At 47.0% G+C, this 20,140-nt stretch overlaps 1 protein-coding gene across 2 annotated transcripts; it reads right to left on the bottom strand.

Annotated features, from left to right (window-relative positions):
* Positions 1-1,687: 1,687 nt before the first annotated feature.
* On the bottom strand, positions 1,688-19,663 carry kidins220b (kinase D-interacting substrate 220b). Of its 2 annotated transcripts, XM_011492108.4 has the most exons (29): positions 19,464-19,663; positions 16,385-16,549; positions 16,125-16,223; positions 15,901-15,999; positions 15,724-15,822; positions 15,544-15,645; positions 14,348-14,446; positions 13,509-13,706; positions 13,324-13,422; positions 13,002-13,100; positions 12,724-12,822; positions 12,462-12,639; positions 12,022-12,186; positions 11,767-11,946; positions 11,515-11,680; positions 11,296-11,447; positions 10,878-11,170; positions 10,664-10,804; positions 9,794-10,031; positions 9,617-9,702; positions 9,321-9,465; positions 9,086-9,248; positions 8,835-9,013; positions 8,520-8,752; positions 8,149-8,262; positions 6,980-7,117; positions 6,811-6,909; positions 6,515-6,742; positions 1,688-3,262 (listed from the first exon to the last, which is right to left on the bottom strand). In XM_011492108.4, the coding sequence occupies exons 2-29, from the start codon at positions 16,514-16,516 to the stop codon at positions 2,144-2,146; spliced, it is 5,142 nt and encodes a 1,713-aa protein (XP_011490410.1). In that variant the 5' UTR covers positions 16,517-16,549; positions 19,464-19,663; the 3' UTR covers positions 1,688-2,143. The 2 variants fall into 2 exon arrangements, with proteins under 2 accessions (XP_011490410.1, XP_078799228.1); XM_078943102.1 differs by lacking the exon at positions 8,149-8,262.
* Positions 19,664-20,140: the final 477 nt, after the last annotated feature.

Genomic DNA, 20,140 nt, shown 5'->3' with positions numbered 1-20,140 from the left:
GTCCAATGTCCGGCCAGTGGGCTAAATACGGCCCATGTTCAAATTTTCACTGACCCGCAAGCTTCTGTCATACAATCAGTAATACTTTCTGAGAACTATGATTTCTTGATAATGAATGTCTATATTACGTTGTAAGCCATAATTGTAAACCTGTAACGACATCCTGTGGCGACTTGACTTCAGAGCTTTAAGGGCCAAACCAGTAAAACAGATTTGTTTCCTTGTTTAAAACCACAATAATCTCTTTTTTTGTGTTATCTTCCTGTTTGCATTTAGAAGTTTACAGTAAGCATGTAGAATACAGTACAGTAATCATGAATAATATATTAAGTTTTATGTCAACCCAAATTTATTGGTATTTAAATTTTTTCCAGGCAAACTTTTTCTTCAATTCCTTTCTGGTCTTCAAATAAGAAATTATCGATTATTTTAGTAAACATGTCTTTAGATGTATTTGTGTTCTATGTGAATAAAGAACAAGGATCCTATTGCAAAAATAATTCATTGACTAGTTTGTTTGCATTTACTGGGTTCAATGTCGTGGTGCTTCTGTCAGTTCTCCTCCCCCTCCCCTCTCTGCTTGGCTCCTGATGCGACTCAGCTGCGACCACTCAACTCATCACCTGCCTGCCTTCATAAGGAGATCCTGGACCAGCATTCAACACCAGTTCGTTGTCCCTGATGGTGCATAGCATGGTCTTCACGTTCTCAGTCATTGTTTCTAGCCTCTGCCTTAAACTCGCTCTTACCTTGTCTCCAGGAATCCAGTACCACGACTGGTCGCCTGAGTCTGCTGTATTTCCGGATCCCAGCCTCGTCATTACCTCCTGTCAAGCCCCGAACCACGAGCCTCTGTCGGTACTCCAGTCTCGCCACGAGCCGCGGTCGAAACCACCAGTGACGTCACGAGCCACAGAAAACCTCAATCTTCGTCGTGGGTCCTCCTCGGAGTCATCTGTTTCGCCTACTATCCACTGAACCACGATCTGAATATTAAATCCTTATCAACTCACCACAAAACTCATGTGTCTCCTCCCGGGTTCCAGCATCTGGGTCGGTCTAGTTCCACTAGTCATGACATTCAAAAAGCAAAGCAAGCAAAATTGTTGGCCCCATACTTTCTCACCTCACCAAACCTGACATCTTGTGGAGATGTGGAAGTGTAGTAGCTGTAGAATTTCCAACTGTGCTGGTAAGAGATCAGAGAGAATGATGGGGTGGTCTGAGGAATGGAGAAGGGTCTGGTGCCCATTGGAGTTGTTCAGGACATGGATGAGAGCTGGAAGACAATGGTGAGATGTTTTGCAGGTGGGGCAGTGCAGGTTAAGGTGGAGGTGGGACTCCACCAAGGATCAGCTTTGAGCTCCTTCTTGTTTGCTGTGCTGATGGACAGACTGACAGATGAGGTTAGACAGGAATCTCTGTAGATCATGTTTGCAGATGACATGGTGATCTATAGTGAGAGCAGGAAGCAGGTGGAGGATCATCTAGAGAGGTGGAGGTTTGCTATGAAAGAGAGAGGAATGGAGGTCAGCTGCAGTAAGACGGAGAATCTGTGTGTGAATGAGAGGAACTGAAGAGGAACAGTGATGTTACAGGAAGCAGAGGTGGAGAATCCACTCTGAAAACTCCCCCACCTGCAGACAGAAACTTGTTCCTGACTAGAAATAAAAACACTTGGAGGAGCTTTATCATGCAACATCCATGTTTATTGAATCACACAACACGTCACATGACCTCAGCCAACAGCATGCAAACATTACAAACAGTTACTTCATTTTTGTTGAGTGACTAAGTTAAGCTGCACTTGAACAAGAGACACCAAGACATCAAAGAACAGACTTTTACTCTGAAGGGACATTCAAAGAATTAAAGCTGTTCTGATCACAACAAGAAGACAACAGTGAATTTCTGACAAACTGGTTTTGATACTTCTGACCCCCCAGAAATGTTGGGTGGAGGCAGAGGCTCTCCTTTCTGCAGGTTTATGTCACGACAACACGCTTCACTTATGTCTACGGCCCCCCAACCCTGACAAATGTCTAGCTAACACAAACACAGACATTACTCTGATAAACTCATTAAAAGGTGGAAGGGGGGGGGGGGGGGGCTCTTGCCCCTCCCACGCTCTCCATGGCGCCGCTCACAAGATGCTCTCGCGCTCCTCCCCAAACACAACTACATCGGTGGGCACGGTGCAGATCTCAGGGGGGTCACCGGGTTTGAGGCCTCTCTTGAGGTGGACCACGCGCACATTCTCATTGTTGGGCCCGGGCCGGGGGACGTTGGTGTTGACATCAGTGATGGAGGAAGTGGAGCCCTCTGGTAACGAAGGGGGGCCGGTGCCTTGCTGGCTGTTGGTGTTGTTATTCAGGGTGACGTTGCTGAGTGTGCGGTTGAGGTTTCCCGTCTTGGGGGGGGGCCAGCTCTCCTCGGGGCTGCTGGCCAGGAGGCTGCACTGGTCTTCAGAGCAGATGGACATGCGAGCCACAGCCGGGTCCTGAAGGCCACTCAGGTTGCCGGGGACTCCCTGCTTGCGGACACGGCTTTCCGCATCCAACTCGATTAGGTTGGTGCCCCCCAGCTGTGACAGGTCCGCCTCTTCATCCTGCAGAGAGTGGTTAGGAGAGCTCTCAATGGAGCGGACCCCGGAGTCGGATGAGTCCTTCTTGTCAAGTGTGGCGTCAGACAGGTAATCCTTCCCCTTTAGTGCCAGCGAGCCCCCGGGGGGCTTCGGATCCACCAGCTTTCTGTCATCTCTCAGCAGGGGGGCATTATCAGACTCTTCCGACTCGTCATCACTGGTCAGCTTCTGATAGCACAACCCCCCAGTGGCCTTTAGTTTAAGGTCGGCGGCTCCATGAAACAGCCCCCCCTTTTCTGCAGAGGTCTTGCGGCTCAGCAGGGACTTGGTGGAGCCATGGTCACCTTTCTCATCCTCCTCTGTGATGGGGTCCAGCACCTCCCCGTTGGGGGCACAGTCGGCGCCGTCTGCCGCCGGCTTAGCACTGCTCTTCTTGCTGAGAGACCTGCGGCCGTCCTGCTCGTCTCGGCGCCGGTCCTCGGACATGAACTGCTCTGGCTGCGGCTGCACTGGCCGCTCCCGGAGGCTGCAGCCGGTCTCCAGCTGCGCCATCTGTGCGATGTACTCCTGGTAGGCGCTGCGGTACTCGGCCTGCTGTCTGTCCGTCAGTTTGGAGATGTCGTTGGAGGATTCCTGTGAGTTCAGGCTGGTCATGCTGGCAGCTCGGTGAGCGCCTCCCTGAAGACGGAGGAAAGAACAATGAGGATGATGTCACAGAGGGGCAGACAGATGAGCGCCACGGTGGACACTGATCCAAATGGCAGCTTTCCAAATGTTGCAACTACAGCTTCAATCAGCTTTCAATAATAAACAGAGGCATGACTACAGACTTTCGGGTTCTTCAATGTTACTATCTCAGTCTCTTTAAAAGGAAATGGACTTTAGTGATGTTTCCATTCGGTATAGAAGCCCCCACCCCTTACACCATCCAGAAGACAAAAGAACTAAGGTACAGACAGCCTGTGGTTGTTCCGGTTTACACCTTAGCTTCAGGGTTCTTAAAAATTCCACAAGATAATTTCTAGAGGTTTAGGACATTTCTGAGGGCACTTAAGTAGATTCAATGACCAGAAGGGGATGGAGAACCGCAGACACTCCTCATCAAAATCTTGAGACCTGTTTGAGAAAATTTTCATTTTCATTTTTTCCTTTTTGCAAATTCTGTCTTTTAAAGGCTGCAGTCTTAAACTCTTGGTCAGCTGATAAACAGTCAATTTCATTGATGGTATAAAAAGAAGAATATTTGTTCTCTTGCCCCTCTTTTTTCTTTTTACACCTGGAAACCCTACCAAGTTCCTCGTTATGGTCCAGCTGTGGTATATGCCAATTCTTGCAATTTCTTAGCTGGTCTTAAGATTTAAATCAGGAGGGTCTGTCAAAAAAACTGTTACATAATACAAGTAATGGCAAATCTCAAACAAAGGATCATATGTGATTAAAAACACAAGTCACCTCCATAATTAATCTAACACTTTAAAAACCAACCCAAGATTTCAAGAAAATAAAAAAGAATTATTGACACACATGAATTTGATGGTAAAAGTCTTGAATGTGTCAAAATGTAAACTATAACAGACTTGAATGTATTGGTTTGGTTGTGCAGTGGTTCAAATGACTGACAGTCCAACAACCTCACCTCAACAAGCAAGCTTGTTTTCTGAAGTGAACTTCATCCCAGACTGACTCACACAAAGTTCAGACGTGTCACAGTTAATGTGTGCCTACCGCGTTTACTCTGCTCGAAAAATGACAGACAGCTGTTGGAGTGAGAGAATCCTTTTAATCATGACTTCAAACTGAACCAAACGTCTTGGAATTCTCCTTCAGAGATCATCAACAGCTAGAAGAGCGCTCACTCCACACTGATGAATGCAGTCAACAACACAGTAATCCAATAATATTGTGAAGTAAGTTTAGGAGATTCCTTAAATGATTATTTGTTCTGAGATGTGAAGGTTTTGAACTTATTCTGACCTCAGTGATGGCTACAGAAAACCTGCCAGTTTTCTGAAAGGAGGTTTAGACGTAACAAATAAATCTGTGAGTGCAAGTATGAGTAAAAGTAAAGGTTTACAACTTAGTTGACGCTGTACTTCACACTTTTATTAATGGGTTAGACCGTCATCTTCACAGTCTCCTTGTGTTGGTTCCCAAGATTAAAAACGAATTCACTTCTTACTATAGTTTACATCAGCGGTGGGCAAACTACGGCCCGCGGGCTGGGTCCGGCCCGCCTCCATGTGTGGTCCGGCCCCCTTAACAATATCAGAGACCCATGTTTATTTTATTTTTTATTCTGGCCACACGATCAAGACGTGACATTTTCTTCCCCCCTCCTGCAGTCTGTGCTCCAACCTGAAACCCTCTTAAGTCTCTGTCAAACAGAACAGAAGACAGTCTTCCCTTTCAGTTCATCTTTCCCGGTTTATCTCGTTCTTTCAAGGCGATCATGCTGCTTTTTTTAAACAACACACCCTGTTCTGTGTCCTGATTGGCCGGAGACCCTGTCAATCAACCTCCTCCGTGTCTCCCATACAGAAAGGCGGAGCTCTTCAGATCAGAAATCTGTGATAATCAGATCTTTTTTTTCATTCTAAGATCCTGGACTTAATTTCTATGGAGATTGAGGATTTAAACAAGAGAAAAGGGTGAAAATGTTCATCTTTGTCTGAGAAAAGTGGATTTATGCAGTGAGAAGTTTTACTGCCATAAACGTCTGTAATCTGTGGATTTCACCGATCACGGTTATTTTTAGAACGTAACTCCTGCAATAAACAAGGAACTCTGTACTGGTGAAAAGGTAACGGATATATGCTTAGCTGCAGCAGCAGACATAGAAATGTGCTTTTTTCATTATTACTGGATGAGAAACAGACGTGCAGGACACAGCTGCTCAGTGTTTGGGCAAACTGTGAGACGTGAGGAGCTGCAGCTCTAAGTCTTTATTAGGATTATGACGGGAGAGGATCGATTATTTATTGGTTTTTCTTTTTAAATGTATCAGTATATTTTTCCTGAATTTTTGTCTTTTAAAATCATAGTGTTATTTGCTCTTTGCTTTATTTCATAAATAATGTTATTTATTTTATTTAAAAGGATCATGAATGAATTAAACTTTATTCATATAGCACTTTAAAACTCCTTGAAGGTTCCAAAGGGCTTCACAATAAAAAAATGATCTAAAATGGGAACAAAAGTTTTAAACTAAAAACTCTAGAATATTCTGTTTTAGAATAGAAATTTCAATCCTAATGTTTTCATCTACATTCCATGTTATATCATTCTCATCTGCTTGTGGCGTTTCTATCCAATTTTAGAACCCAATGTGGCCCGCCAGTTAAAATAATTGCCCAGCCCTGGATTACACTGTAGTTAACTCAGTGCTTACATTCTGTCTGCTACTGTAAATCTTCTTGCTCCCTTAATGCAATTACCAGAATTGCAATGAATTCTGAAGCGGGAAAAGCAGCATTAATCTATGATGCACCCCTTTACAGTAGTTGTTTATTCTGTTGTTCACCTTTCGCCACTGTGGATCAGCATCCACTGATTCACACAGAGAGTTTAACAAAAGGCGCAGGGAGACCCAGACAGGCAGTCTGGTCGTGGGAAGTGAACCCAGGTTTCCTGCATGACAGTCCTGCAACCAGTCAAGTGTTTATGTAATCAACGGAAAATCAGAGGGTTCTGACGCTGAGAAAAGCAGCTCTGTGCAGCAAAACTACTTCTCTCCATGTCAGAATCAGCTTATTCACATTGATCGCGCAAATGGTGTGTCAAAGAGTGTGTGATATTTAGATGTACCAGTGACAACTACACTGTTAAAATATTAAACCTGCCCTCCATCACATTGTTGCAGCTTTTTACCCTTCAACTGATGTTAATATAGAACGCAAAAACAAAGAGTTTTGTGAAGTCGAGCTTCTCTACCATCCAAGATGGGTTTCCGGGTCGAGCTGGCTCCTCCAGTCCTGCTCCACTCAGCTCCTCAAAGCTCAGGTTGAAGCTGTACATGGGAGAGGCCTCCATGTTACCAGTGCCAGTGCTGGGTGGAGCCTTCGTCCTCTTCCCCACCTCCGTGGCAACCCCCACCACACTTCCTTGTTCACTGACAGATTCCTCATTCATCTGGCTCTCCATGTGGCGCATCTCCAACACCTGTGTGGACAGAGGAGGCGGTCACAGCTCCTGCGTGGATGTGCTGCACACGTGCACAGTGGACTCACCGTGGCTCTGAAGAGCTGCCAGTCTCCAAAGTTCATGTTCATCTCCTTCTTCAGCTCGTCAATGTTACACTGGAACAGAACCCGGCCGTTCACGTTCGCCTGAAACCACAACAACAGAGTCAGTGGGTCTGGCCTGCAGCGGCAGTAGGCGGCATGGAGTAACGCCCACCTTCCTGATGGTGGCGGTGTACTGTCCAACCATGCCCTGGTCGATGCCCTCCATCTGCCGCACGCGCTCACACACTGCATCTGTCGTCATGGAGCTGAGGGGGGTGGGCATGACTCCTGACATGACGGAGGCAGAGCCCTAAACACAGAGCGTTATGAAGGTGCATAGTGTCTGGGACAACGAGGAGCGCCACAAACCCACTGGAGACTCATATTCTACATTAAGGCAGAGCCCCTCCCCTCAACCAACACTCCCATTGGTCAGCTTTAAAGGTTGGGCTCTGCCTGTTCTCCTTCCTGTGTGTTTGAGGAAAAAAGATGTAACCCCACCCTCTGAGGTCTACAGCATCAGATATGACAGCTGTGCCTCCATTTAACTAAAATAATAACAACAACGATAATAATATTAACAGTCGTTTATCTGTTGCATTTCTGTGTACCCCAGGTCGTCTTACAAGTGAAGAACAAAACATGGAACAAAATACAAGAATAAGACAACAGTTAAAGTCATAAAAGTATAAAATGATGAATCATTTCGGTGAGGTGACAGGTTCTCCTTTATTCAGTTTAAAACAGAACCTGCGATGTAAACTGGGGACAGACAGAAGACAGAGACGAGGACAGACAGCAGCAGAGGGGAAGACACCCATGTTCCTGATTCTGTTACACAAGGCCCCTCTGCTGCCTGCTTTGAGAAAATGCTACAGAAGGAACAGTAGAGTTCTCTGCGTCTATGTGACCAAATTCCTCTCAATCGCTTTAAAGCAAAGCTTGTTGAGTTTTTTTAAGAAATATGCACATGTCACTCTTGGCCTGACTGTATGATTCACCCTTTTATTACTGTTATACTGTTATTACTGGAATTGTATTGCATTTCTAATTGATTGTATTAACATAATGTTTTGATTGTGATGGTGCCTTTTGGTCCAAGTCTCCCCTAAAAAAGAGATTTGATCTCATTGGGATTTCCTGGTAAAATCAAGCTTATATAAAAGTTCCTGCAACTGCAAGTTCACTAGGTGAAGCTCAACCAGAGGACGACCATCAATCCATGATGAGTGAAAGCTGGGGCAATGCAGAAGAACACCAGACCCCACAGGAAGTGGGCGGAGCCTAAAATTTTGCGTGTCAGACTGACCCTGCCCACAGTCCTGCTGCGAGCATACTTACAGGCACGGCGGCGTCTCTGCTGCAGGTGTGTTTAGGAGGCAGGCGCTGATGGAAGTGGAGTGGGTAGGGCGCCACAAATGGGCGTGGCAGCTGGTAAAGGTGGGGGAAATATGGCTGCGGGAAGGGGTGGGTTGAGAAGATCCAAATTAAAAACGGAAATGACGGAGTGCCCCTCTGCTGCACAGGTTCTGCCTCGAGGTGGAACCGTGCAGCAGCAGAGGCTCACCCACATGAAAAACAAACTGAAAAAACACAAAGATGAATGGAACTGAAATGAGAGGCGGGGTTACATGCCTGAAACATCCCAGCGTTTACTTGCAGCAGCACCCTTTGAGCTCCCAAGTTGCTGTGGGGGGATTGCTTCTACTCACCCGGTTGTAGAAGGGATGCTGTGGGCCGACCATGCCACTATAGTAGCTGCTGTGGGGAGGGGAGAGGATGCCCCCAGGCGGCTGGTTAAAGGGTCCACAGAAGGAGGCGGAGGGTGAGCAGGTGGAGGACACCTGACTGTAGACAGAGGTGGGGCGGGGCTGAGAATCGGTCAGGGCAACGGCTGGGTACGTGACCCCACCCATGTTGATCTGCTCGCGGGCTGCACGAACATCTGGACAGACAGACAGACCCCCCCATCAGGTGAGTAAGAACAGCTGTGTGTGGCAACAGCAAGTTGTGCACACGAGCCTCACCTGCGATGATCTCCCGCAGTTTGGGGTCCAGGTTGACGGTGCAGGGCAGGAAGGTGCGGATGTCTCGAGCTGTCAGGAAGGGGGTCCGCGAGGACAAGAAGACCTCGAAGCTGCGGACGTCTCCGTCAATCTCCAGCAGTGGCTCCACATCTTTGGTAGTGGGGATGTTCTTGGACACCCTGAGAACAGAGACGAATTAGGTCGACTGAGTCTGGTTGGGGGGGGGGGCAGAAGACAGTTTAACCTCTGACCTCTCGTAGATGGTCTTGAGCGTTGCCTGGTCGGGGACCCCGTCAGTGTCCTCCAGGAACAGAATGAGCCAGGATGTTCTGTAGGGCCACTGCTCCGTCATGTTGATCCACGACGCCAGCCGGTCCCAGTTGAAGCTGATCTGATTGGCTCGTAGAAGACGGCCTGGACACATTCAGGACGACACGGGTTCCTATTCTGCTGCAGAGGGTTGTCCAGGACCGAGCCGAGGCTCACCTGTGACAGAGACGATGTTGAGTAGCCGCCGCATGGTCTGTGGGCTGATGTCGCTGAACCAGTCCTCCGTCACCATCAGCTTGGTCAGGTCAAAGGACATCTGCCGGGTCACAGAACGCTGCACCTGTCTGCGCCGGTACGTGTCCTGCAGCACAAACACATGAACACGTGCAGCAGGTCACAGAAGCTTATGAGAAAGCAGGCTTGTGGAGCTCAGGTCCTGATGCTCTGCTGTTTCAGGTCTGTACTCTGTGGGGGTGAAGTGGTGGGTGCTCCGTGTGTAACCGAGCTCTTACCCGGCGGTTCAGAGCCGTCTTGCTCCCAAACTTCAGATCTCCCAAGCTGTGCTGGGACAGTTTCCTGTCCAGCTCCTCGTGCCAACCTGCAGACACACACTTCACTTCAGGCTTCTGCGTCGGCTTTCAACCCCCCCTTAACACACACACACAGTGCTTTGGCAGTGTCGTGGCTACCTTCAGAGTTGTTGGTGTCTCCATTGGCAGGCGCAGCAGCGCTGATCTTCCTGGCACTGGACAGCCCCCTGCTGTTCAGGAAGACGGGCAGGTGCACGATGTTCCTCATGTAGTCGTGTCCGTTGATGTTGGAATCTCTCAGGACGGTGTTCAGGTTCTGATTGATAGCTTTGATGATGATGTGAGGGTCGCTGGCAAAGATGGAGATGAAGGGACCCTTGGAGAACAACACACGCACCTGCAGGAGCCCAAACCCACAGACATTGATTTGTCTTCCCCTCCCAGGCCAAAAACCGCTTCCTCCACCCTCCTGAGTAAGACCTACAGATGAGCATCACAGCTTTATTGTGAAAGACTCCTGACTTCCCCTTCCTGCAAAGCTCTGAGCTCAGCTCTGTGAACAAATGCCTGAAACAGAAAATCCAGTGTTTCTTCTCTGAAGCTCACAAGGGCATTGCACTGAACTACTACTGTCAATCCTCTAAAGGTTTAACTAACAGTCTAAATGTTTTTAGAAAGGGAACTGGGTTCTCTACCTAACTTTTTCTGTTTCAGAGAAATGCGGATCCTCCCCTGACGTCAGCATGAGTCTATCTCTGAGATGGAGGCTTCTCCCTGTTCCTCCTTTTCCTCCAAGCAGTCCTAGCTTCATCCCTGATTACACAAGTGTCCAGCTTTTACATAGCCCCCACCACCTTCCCTGTTTTCCTCTGTTCCAGATTTCTTTGTCCCACACTCCTTGTCCAATAGAGTAGCTCCCAACAACCTGCTATTGATCAGCCACTTTTAGCCACTTTAGGCAAAAGAGTCTGCAAACTTGACATGAAGGCATGGAAGCCTTGACCTGGAACATAGCAGAAAGGTCCTCACCGTGTCCAGCATCTGTAGGACTTTGTCCTGCTCACAGGAGTCCAGGCCGTCAATCACCACCACCAGCCTGGTCTGGTGTTGGGTAAAGCTGTCTATATTCTTGGCCATCTTCGCCATCAGCTCTACTTCGTTCTTCAAGACCTGCAGGAGGAGATGTTCAGAGAAAGAAGAAGCTCCGCTGTCGTAAGGTGGAAGGAAAGCCTCGAGCCCCCACCTTCATGAAGCCTTCGCTCTTCAGCTTGTGCATCTTGTTGGCGGCACCGTGCAGCCTCTTCCTCTGGGAGTTCAGTACAGAGTCCGTGACCCGCCACCACGTCTTACAATTCAGCAACACAGCCAGGCCCACCACACTGCCCACGCCCACCAACAAGGCGTTGACCGTTTGATTCTCTCTGTCCACCTTAAAGACAGCCAGCAGGGCCAAGCCGCTGACCAGGCAGAGCAGTACAAAGATGAAGAGGATGAAGGACGGCAGGCAGCACGTCTTCTTCCACTTCCTGTTCTTTCCTGGAGAGACAGCAGGGAGCAGATTTCAACTCATTAGCACAGGACAGACAAATGACTGAGTCAGCAGTAAATAGTGGACTCTCATTTGCAGCCAAACCCCCCCCTCACCAATTCTCCCACAATACCTTGTGTCTCTTCCGCCTTAAAGACTCGGAATAGACGGGAAGCAAGAAAGCCAAACTCTCGCTCGCATGCATCTGACAGCGTGGCGATCATCTCTGCCATGGACGTCTCTCCGCCCACGCTGGACAAACGGTTGTAGTCTGTGAACAGGAACCTGCAGGAGGTACACCTTTCAGCATTCTGTGGAGCGTCTCAAGCCTGACAGGTGAGCGTGGCGTTACCTGACAGGCAGCGCTCTGGTGCTCTGCTCCGGCAGCTCCGGTGGATTAACGAACATCAGCTTCAGAAGCAGCTCCAGATACCCAATGTGACGGGCCAGGCGGGTGCTGAGGAGCCAGGCCCAAGTCCAGCTGTCACCCTCCCTTCGGCCGCCAAAGTACACCACCACTGCAGAACATAGCAGGATCGTCACAGTGGCACCCAACAGAAAAGCATTTGTTTGTAACCTCTTGGAACTTTGGCACTCTACTGACCAAAAAACAGGTAGAGCAGAGCCAGCAGGCTCAGCGACACCGCCACAGCCAGTTTGGGGTCAACAGTGAAGCCCAGGACGATGGCAACTGAGCCACAGAGCAGCAGGGACAGGAAGACCACCAGCCAGGAGAACTGGAAGAGCGGCTCAATCTGCTGCCCAGCAAATGTCTTCATCTCATCTGAGGAGGAAGGAGAAGAGCTGTCACCTGTGCCTGAGCTGAGCATGCTCAGTGTGCCAATGTTTGAACACTCACCTTCCAGCTTCTTCAGCAGGAAGGACTTGCCACTGCCCCACTGGGCGTATAGGCCCACGCAGATGGGGGGCTGCATGGTGGGTTCACTCAGAATGTCAGCCAGAGCAGAGCTGTACAGGTCGTAGCCCAACATGTCACCATCAGTCTCAGTGGGGGACAGATGACCTGGGGGGAGGCAAAGTAGAGCTTGGCATCTGCAGGAAAGAAGGTCTTTAGTGGTTTATTGGATGTACTGCAAGCTTGGCTGGAGCGTTGCCGGTTCGAATCCTAGTACTGTGTCAAGCTCCCTGAAGTGTTTTCTCCCCCTGTAAACAGGACTGTGACACCCTGGGCCAACGCTCTTCGTCAGAGGGGCCACAGTCGTGCCAGGGCAGGGGGGAACGTGAGTTGCTAGTGTGGAGATAATTGTAGCAGATGTCAAAGATCCAAATCTGACATACGTGCTCCAAATATCTGTGTTAGGATGCTTTTTTGGTGGCTGCAGTCGATGTTGTAAGGCGTCTCTCCAGCTTTGTTCGGGCGGTAAAGCAGGCGGCCATCTTTGGGGTTTCTGAGAAGGAGCTCAGCCAGGCGGCGACTTCGACCCCGAATCGCAATGTGGAGGGGAGTGTCTCCTTTCTGGAAAATACAGAGGAATAGGGAGCTGTGTGTGGAAACCGGCAGGTAAGGTTGAGACAGGAGTGGCCAGAAGTTTAGCTGCACCTTATCCACTGCAGACACTTTGGCTCCTTTGTCGAGTAGCAGCTCCACAATCTCAATGCTCCTCATCTTGGTGGCTTTGATCAGAGGGGTATCTCCATCCTGCCACACACAAACACAGTGGTTTACCTCTTCTAGGTTATGAGATTGATGAGAGATGATGGCAAAGAGGTTAAGATTTCAGCACCAGCACATTCTCATGCTAGTCCTAAAAGGGGTGCTCTGAGCCTCTAACAGTGAGCATCACACTGGTCCCTACTTTATGACTGCAGTAGCCTCACCTTGGTGCATGTCTCTGTGTCTGGGTTACACTGCAAGATGTCTCTCACCATGGAGGCATTCCCCTTCTCCACGGCCCAGTACAGAGCCGTCTTGTTCTCCTGCAGACACACAGCACAGCGCTGACACAACTAAACACAACGGGGGAAGACGAGGATCCTCATGATCTGCTTGTACCAGATTTGAAAGAAACAAAATCTCGATTAACGCCACCTACTTCATCCAGCCAGGTTCCCATTGTAACCACACCAAGGAGGTCCAGCTTTGCATTTCTAAAGTAAGTCATATTTAGCCATTAACGCAGTCCCCCTTCTTTGATCTCACCTGCCCACGGATATCAATGTCAGCATATTTGTGCAGCAGAGCTCTGACAATCTCCACGTGCCCCCCCCGCACTGCTCCGATCAGCACAGTGTCTCCGCTCTGAAAAAGAGAGATGCCTTCAACCCTCTCAGCAACCTCAGCCCCCCCTGCTGGATGAGGGGAGGAGTCACTGTAGGGCCACTCACCCGGTCAGGGATGTTCACATATGTCCCAGCATCTAGCAGGTCCTGGACGATCTCAGTGTAGCCCTCCTTGGCAGCAATCATCAGCGCCGTGTTTCCATCCTTGTCCGTCATGTTGACATTGGGGTTTCTCTTCAGGAGCTCCTTCACCACCTCAGTGTACCCTCCCTTCACAGCCACGATCAGAGCTGTCATGGAGTTCTAAGCAGAGTACACAGACATCTGAGTCCCCCTGACCTCCAGGGCTGGGCGTGTAACCATGTAATCATTGGCACCAGATGCAGCCCCCACTATCCTGTCAAATGTTTCTTATCTGACATTCAGACCTTCAGCTGAACGTCAGCAGGTCTTTTGCCTGTATATGACCCCATCACCCTGACCTGTCAGACTCTGCTTTCCTTCATCTCTAACAAGTAAGGACTTTGTTTGATAAAATAATCTGTCAGAGAAAACCAAAGCTTAATTTGCTGAACCAGAATTGCTTTAAGCCACTTTTGTCCCCTCAAGCTCTCTGAACTAGAATCACTATGTTCCTGTACATTTTTAACTCGTCCTCTGACTCGGATTCTAACACCATTGATTGATGAGATTGTCCCTGAAATCAATCTATCTTTATTATATCTGATCAGTAGTGATATTATTCTGGGTCACTCTCACACATGTTGTCTTGCTGTACTTGGGGCCCACCTTATGCATGAATCAGCGCCGTTTTAGATGAACCAAAGAGTGCTGCATACTTGCTTGAATGTTCAGGATCCTTTCAGATTGGTTGAACACTACACAGTGCCTCTGCCTGTGATTCAACAGAAACAACAGCTGCATGTGTGCATGTGTGGGCGTACCGCCCCCTCCTGGTCCACATCAGCGCCCTTCTCCAGCAGATGCATCACACAGTCGTAGTGTCCCTTCCTGGCTGCCCAGATCAGAGGAGTGGTCCCGTACTGAAACATGCACAAGCACAGAGGAAGGGTCGTGTCAGTGGCTCTGTCCCATTAAATATAAGAGCTTCTTTCAAGCCCCCTCTGATGGACACACTCGTCTGTGGGGCCTGCTGCCTTGAAGCCCAGAAAAACTATGGTGTGTCTTTTAGACCATTCGTATTAAGAAAACTGCTCCTTGAATTTACGCAGCTCACTACCGTTGGAGGTAGCTGTGATAGCGTGACGTCATTTTTTTAATTTATGAAATGAAAAATGTTCGTGGTCTACTTTGTAAATGCATTTACAAACAAATTTTCAAATCCAAAACTGTATCAACCAATTCATCAACAATATTCCAATTCCTCTTTTAAAGTAAAATTTACAGTGTGTAATTAATTTACAGTGTTTACATAACACAATGTATTTTTTATAAATTAATTGTCAAATTATAAATTGGTTTTGTAAATCTTTATTTTTATTACTGATTATAAAAAAGCTGTATTACTTTCTCAAAGACTTTCCTGGTGCTCCAAACATTCCCAAAGTGACTCTGTAGGATGTTAAAGTCTGCATGATGGTTAGTCCCACTCATCCACTGACTCTCATGGAGAAGAATCTCCTGCAGCTCCTCACTACTCCTCCTTTCCTAGCAGACATTCCCAAACGTCTTCATGGTTTCTTTCTTTAGATTCACACCATCACGGCTGGTTTTTTCCTCCAAACACTCAGAGCTTACAGCCTTTCCTCCCTTTGGTTCTCTTCCTCTCTTTGGTCTGTAGAAAGTCTGCCTGCATTCACACTGAAGTGAACCGCACCAGAGTTCATCTGCATGTGATCAGAGAACCTCAAGAGGACCACAGTTCTCTGGTTTCTTTAGTCCAAACCAGAGTTTAAACAAAGACGACTATCAGGGGAAACCAGATCGGATTAAAACCTGACAGAGTGGGTGATCCTTCTATCTTTTAGGATCCGCAAATGACATGAAGGGTAAAAAATAAAGAAAACATCCAAAAGGGAGTAAAACTGCTGCTCCAAAGGTGTCCTCATTGTCTTTATGCATTAACTTCACCAACACCTTAAATGATCACACACACACAGTGTCTTTTTGATGCTCCCACCTTGTCCGAACAGTTGACTTTGGCTCCATACTGCAGCAGCAGCTTCACAATATCAGCATGTCCTCGACCTGCAGCCCAGATGATGGGGTAGACGCTGTATTGCTGTACAGGGAGATGGGGGGAGGGGGCTGTGAGAGTGCAGAACTCAGGAAGAGACACACATATCAGAGTGACAATCACCTGTCCGGTGGTGTTGGGGTTAGCTCCGTGCTCCAGCAGCACCTCAGCCACCTCCACACGTCCTTTGTAGGACGCCCAGGTGAGAGCAGTCCAGCCCCCCTGACAAAGAACACAGCTTTGTTCACACATAGAGGGGGAAGCAGTTCAAGTGCATTTTCCATGAGTCTTTGCTCCCACCATGTCTCTGTGCTCAATATATGCGCTGTTCTCCAGCAACTCCTTCACCACTTCCACGTGGCCCTCCTTTGCTGCAGAGATCAGAGCCGACCAGCAGTCCTAACAACACATAGGGACCAGGTTACCATGGAAACAGAAGCCGCTGGACCTCTCGGTCGCCTGGCAACAGCAGCAGCCAAGGGGAGAAGTAACACTGAAAACAGGGCCACACTTAGAGCACTCACAACATCATCCAGGTTAACGTTGGCTCCTCTTCGAATAAGCTCCTGAATGATCTCTAGACTGCCCTGCTCCGCTGCCAGCATGAGGGGGGTCTGGCCGTTCTGTATGTGTTTAAGCAAAAAAACAGGTTTAAAGCAATCACAGCACTGGAAAAAGCATAAACGGTGCAGAAAACAATACAACCCATGTAAAAGCAATCACAATGTGACAGTATTTGATAAACCAATCAAAGATAATGAGGGTGGTACTTGGAAGGACGTACATCACTGCGTCCATCAACCTCCTTGAAGCGGTCAAGGTGAGTTTTAAGAGCCTCCAGGTTCTCTTCCTCTACATAGCTGAACAGGTTCTGGATGGCCAAAGTGGTCATCTTGATGGAGGTGGTGGTGTCCATGGCTGCTACTTTGATGACGCCTCCTGTTGGCTACTGCAGAATATGACAGATAAAGTTTAAGCTCGACTAAAGATGGATGCTGATATTTAGACTCTTTGCTTCTCTTCTGGGTATTTTTTTTGCTTCTGTAAATTCCTTGGTGCCGTCCCAACCCTTCCGTCTAAAAGCATTCAGCTCTTTCAGGAGATTTCTGCTTCATCTTTTAGTTTTTCTACTCTTTTACAGATTTGTAGAAAAAGAAAATATTCTCTGTACAGTATATTAAAAATGAAAAGAAAAATAGTTAAACCCCTTAAAATGATGTTTTTAAATGAATTTTTTAGAATTAAAGGGCAAACTTAAAATGCAAAACCCATTTTTGGAACTTTTAGATGTATTATAATGTTAATTCCTCTCTATAAACAACCCTATACAACCCGGTATTTTGATCCATTCACACATTTCTGAGTATTTCTCTAAAATCCTGCGCTCTCAGCACCAGGCCCCCCCAGTCCATGAAAATGAGTGGGTGTGACGAGAAGACATAGACCAGTGAGAACAGCCCCTTCCAAGAAGTGTCTGCACTGCCAGCCCCGCCCCCAGGCTAAAACACGCCCACTTTCTCCGCACAGCTAGCGGTGATCAGCTAAACGCTTTCCTTTAATGTGAACAATATGCACATCCATCTGTGCAAAGGTTCAGATGTTGCTGTTTTTTCTTGGAAGAAACACAGAAACGCTGCTGAGGATGACGACATGAAATGGGCGGCACCCACAAGGAGAGAAAGGCGGAGCCTCAGAGATCCAGTCGTCTCACATTGGAAAAGAGCTCAGGAAAATAACTCATATTTCCTTTAAAATTTTTTTTACTATAAAAGGCTTAAGAACAGCATGATATAGACCCTTTAAGAACTTCAACAAAGCTATTTTTGATATATCCTGTTTTTTTTAAGTTTTGACTGCAAAAACTCTGGCTTATCACCACTTATGTCTTTGTGTAACAGCCCTGCTGACTGAAGAAGAAGAGCCAATCTGGTTCAGCTCTGTCAAAATCTCAAGCCATCCTGAGCTGATTATGCAAAAAGGCAGATTTTAAATTTGGGGCCCACTCCAGAGATATTAAGATTAAAACTTTATTTCTGAGTGTTTCTTCATTCAAATTGTGATGATTCAGGAGCAGTTGAAAAAAAGCTGTTGGAAAACCTTGTAGTTGATTCACAAGTCAGTAAATGTTTATTTTAAAGGCATCTTTCTCAGATCAAAATCACAAAGTGTTTCACAGTAAAAACACATAAAATTTCAACCAGTCATCTTACATACTTCACACACTAAACAAAGTTAAAGACAAAATTAGATCAAGTAAAAGCGCTACTGAATAAAAATGTCTTGACCGGACTTTAAACACTCAACAGAGTCAATCTGTGGTAATGGATGAGGAGAAAGCACGTCTGGGTTTGTCTAAAAACCAGAAGTATCATTTTAAAATCAAGGAGTTCTATGTTTATTGGCTCATGTTAAAAGAGTTTTGAACCAATTGCAGATGTCTTTAGTTTAAACAGGAATAAAGCTAATTACAATATTCTAAATGAAAAGAAATAAAACCATGAAGTCATTTCCAGGACAGGTCTAGATAAGATGTGTTTTAATTTTTCCACATTCCTCAGATGGTACAGGCAGATTTTTGTGTGTCCTTCCAAAGATGGAGGTTTGTCAAACAACCCCCCTATAGGTTTCTGGTCCTCGAGTGGACAGAGGAGCTCAGACAACCATGGTGTTTGATGGGAGGGATTTGGTTTTCTGAGGGAAAAATCACTGTCTCTGGTTTCTGGTCAGGATACTTTTAACGTAGCTAAAATTAGAGGAATCATATATAAAAAAATGGAAATATGGCCTAGAACTGAATCCTGGGGAACGCCACATGATATATTTAATGACCCTACAACAAAATGAAACGTTCTTCCACTGAGGTATAAGACAACCAATTTTCAAACAGGCTCAGACAGACCATAATGCAATCATGATGTTGTGATCAACAGTACCAAATGCAGATTTCATGTTCAGAAGACAGTTAACTGGCCAGAATAATAAAATGATAATATATCCACACTTAAAATACCCGCTCTGCAACTTGCTTACTGTTTTACAATTACCCCTTAATTTGTGCGACCAACCATAAATTTGTAGCCTTAGACGCACTTAAAATACATGTGGGTGATGCAGCAACGTGCATCCGCGTCATACATGGGACCAACATGGTTTCCCTCCGTTTTTGTGTGAATAACATCAGCCTTACTATTTTGGTATCAGTGCTGCTCGTTTTTGTTTCCACAGGTAATAATATTGCGACTGCAAACTTCCTCCCAGTTTAAAAAGACAAACACACAAAGATTGTGCTTCATGTGGAGAGCACACATTACAACGTGGCTCTAATTTGTGTCGTCTAGACTTTTTACCCCAAAGACAGTTCTGCATGGCAACGACTGGAGGAGGGCGGATGGATGTTACCATGACAACAGTCTCCAGGCAGTAGGACCCTGAAACGGGAGGGCTATGGATAGTGGCAGGTCTACACGGACGCGCAGGAGGACAGTGCGCTTGCGTGTCTGTCGTTTACTGTTTTTGGAGATAAAGCTATTCTTTAGAAATAACGTCTCTGATTAGGCTCTTATCTAACCTGAAGTGACTCAGACCGACCTGACGTTGACGTGAATAATCCTTAATGCCCACGCGCGGCCCTGACAGCAGACACGCAGAAGCCACGCCCCTCCCTTCATAAACAAGAACCATCACAATGCGCGTGCACAGAAAGGTCATCATTCTCCACACTATAGCACTCGCAGATATTGCGTGTGTCCTCCCGCAGACGAAAGTAATAAAGGGAAGTGGAGGAGCGCGGGACTCTGGGCTTGAACTGATGATTCATCGACGACAATGAATCGCGGTTGGTGACGAGGCCGACCGGAACACACCTTAACAAACGCCTGCCGTCGGGTGGGCCGTCCTCCGGGTCGGGACTGTCGTCCGTATTTCGGTCTGAGTTCTGATGACAGCCGCGGTCACTCCGTATCCCGCACAGCAGGAACCATCTCGTTCCAGCGACACTGAGCAGAGAACAAAGGAGCAGCCAATCACAGCACGCTCTGCGTCAAGTGCGGGACGCAACGGCACTTCCGCCACCGCCCCGTCAAAGTTAAAGGTCGAGGAAGAAACACCCCTGTAAACAACAAAATAAAGCCCAGGCTGTGCATTTCACAACTCAGAACTGATTTTTTAAAACAAATTTACTGAACAAAGTGGAAGAAAATACAGTACAAAACACAATGATACAAAATAAATTCAAATATGCCAGGGGAGCACATACAGTACAGACCAAAAGTTTGGACACACCTTCCCATATATTTGAATGAGAAGGTGTGTCCAAACTTTTAGTCTGTACTGTATGTAACATGCATTTTATACAAAAACATTAAAGGCTCCGCAACTTTCATACATACTAATTTGTGATTAAGGCTTAGAGAAAGTATAGAGATGCATTTCATTTTGTTTTATTAATATAGGAGGCAGGGGTAGAAGAGGATGATCATTTACATTAATTAATATATACAATTTGCCAAATGTAATAATAAGATTAATTATGAGTTTTTTT

The sequence above is a fragment of the Oryzias latipes genome, chromosome 24 (assembly GCF_053564925.1).
Source record: "Oryzias latipes strain Hd-rR chromosome 24, Olatipes_Hd-rR_3.1".
Classification (NCBI taxonomy): Eukaryota; Metazoa; Chordata; class Actinopteri; order Beloniformes; family Adrianichthyidae; genus Oryzias; species Oryzias latipes.
The sequence above is the reverse complement of the archived record's forward strand: the minus strand, read 5'-3'. Positions and strand labels throughout refer to the sequence as shown.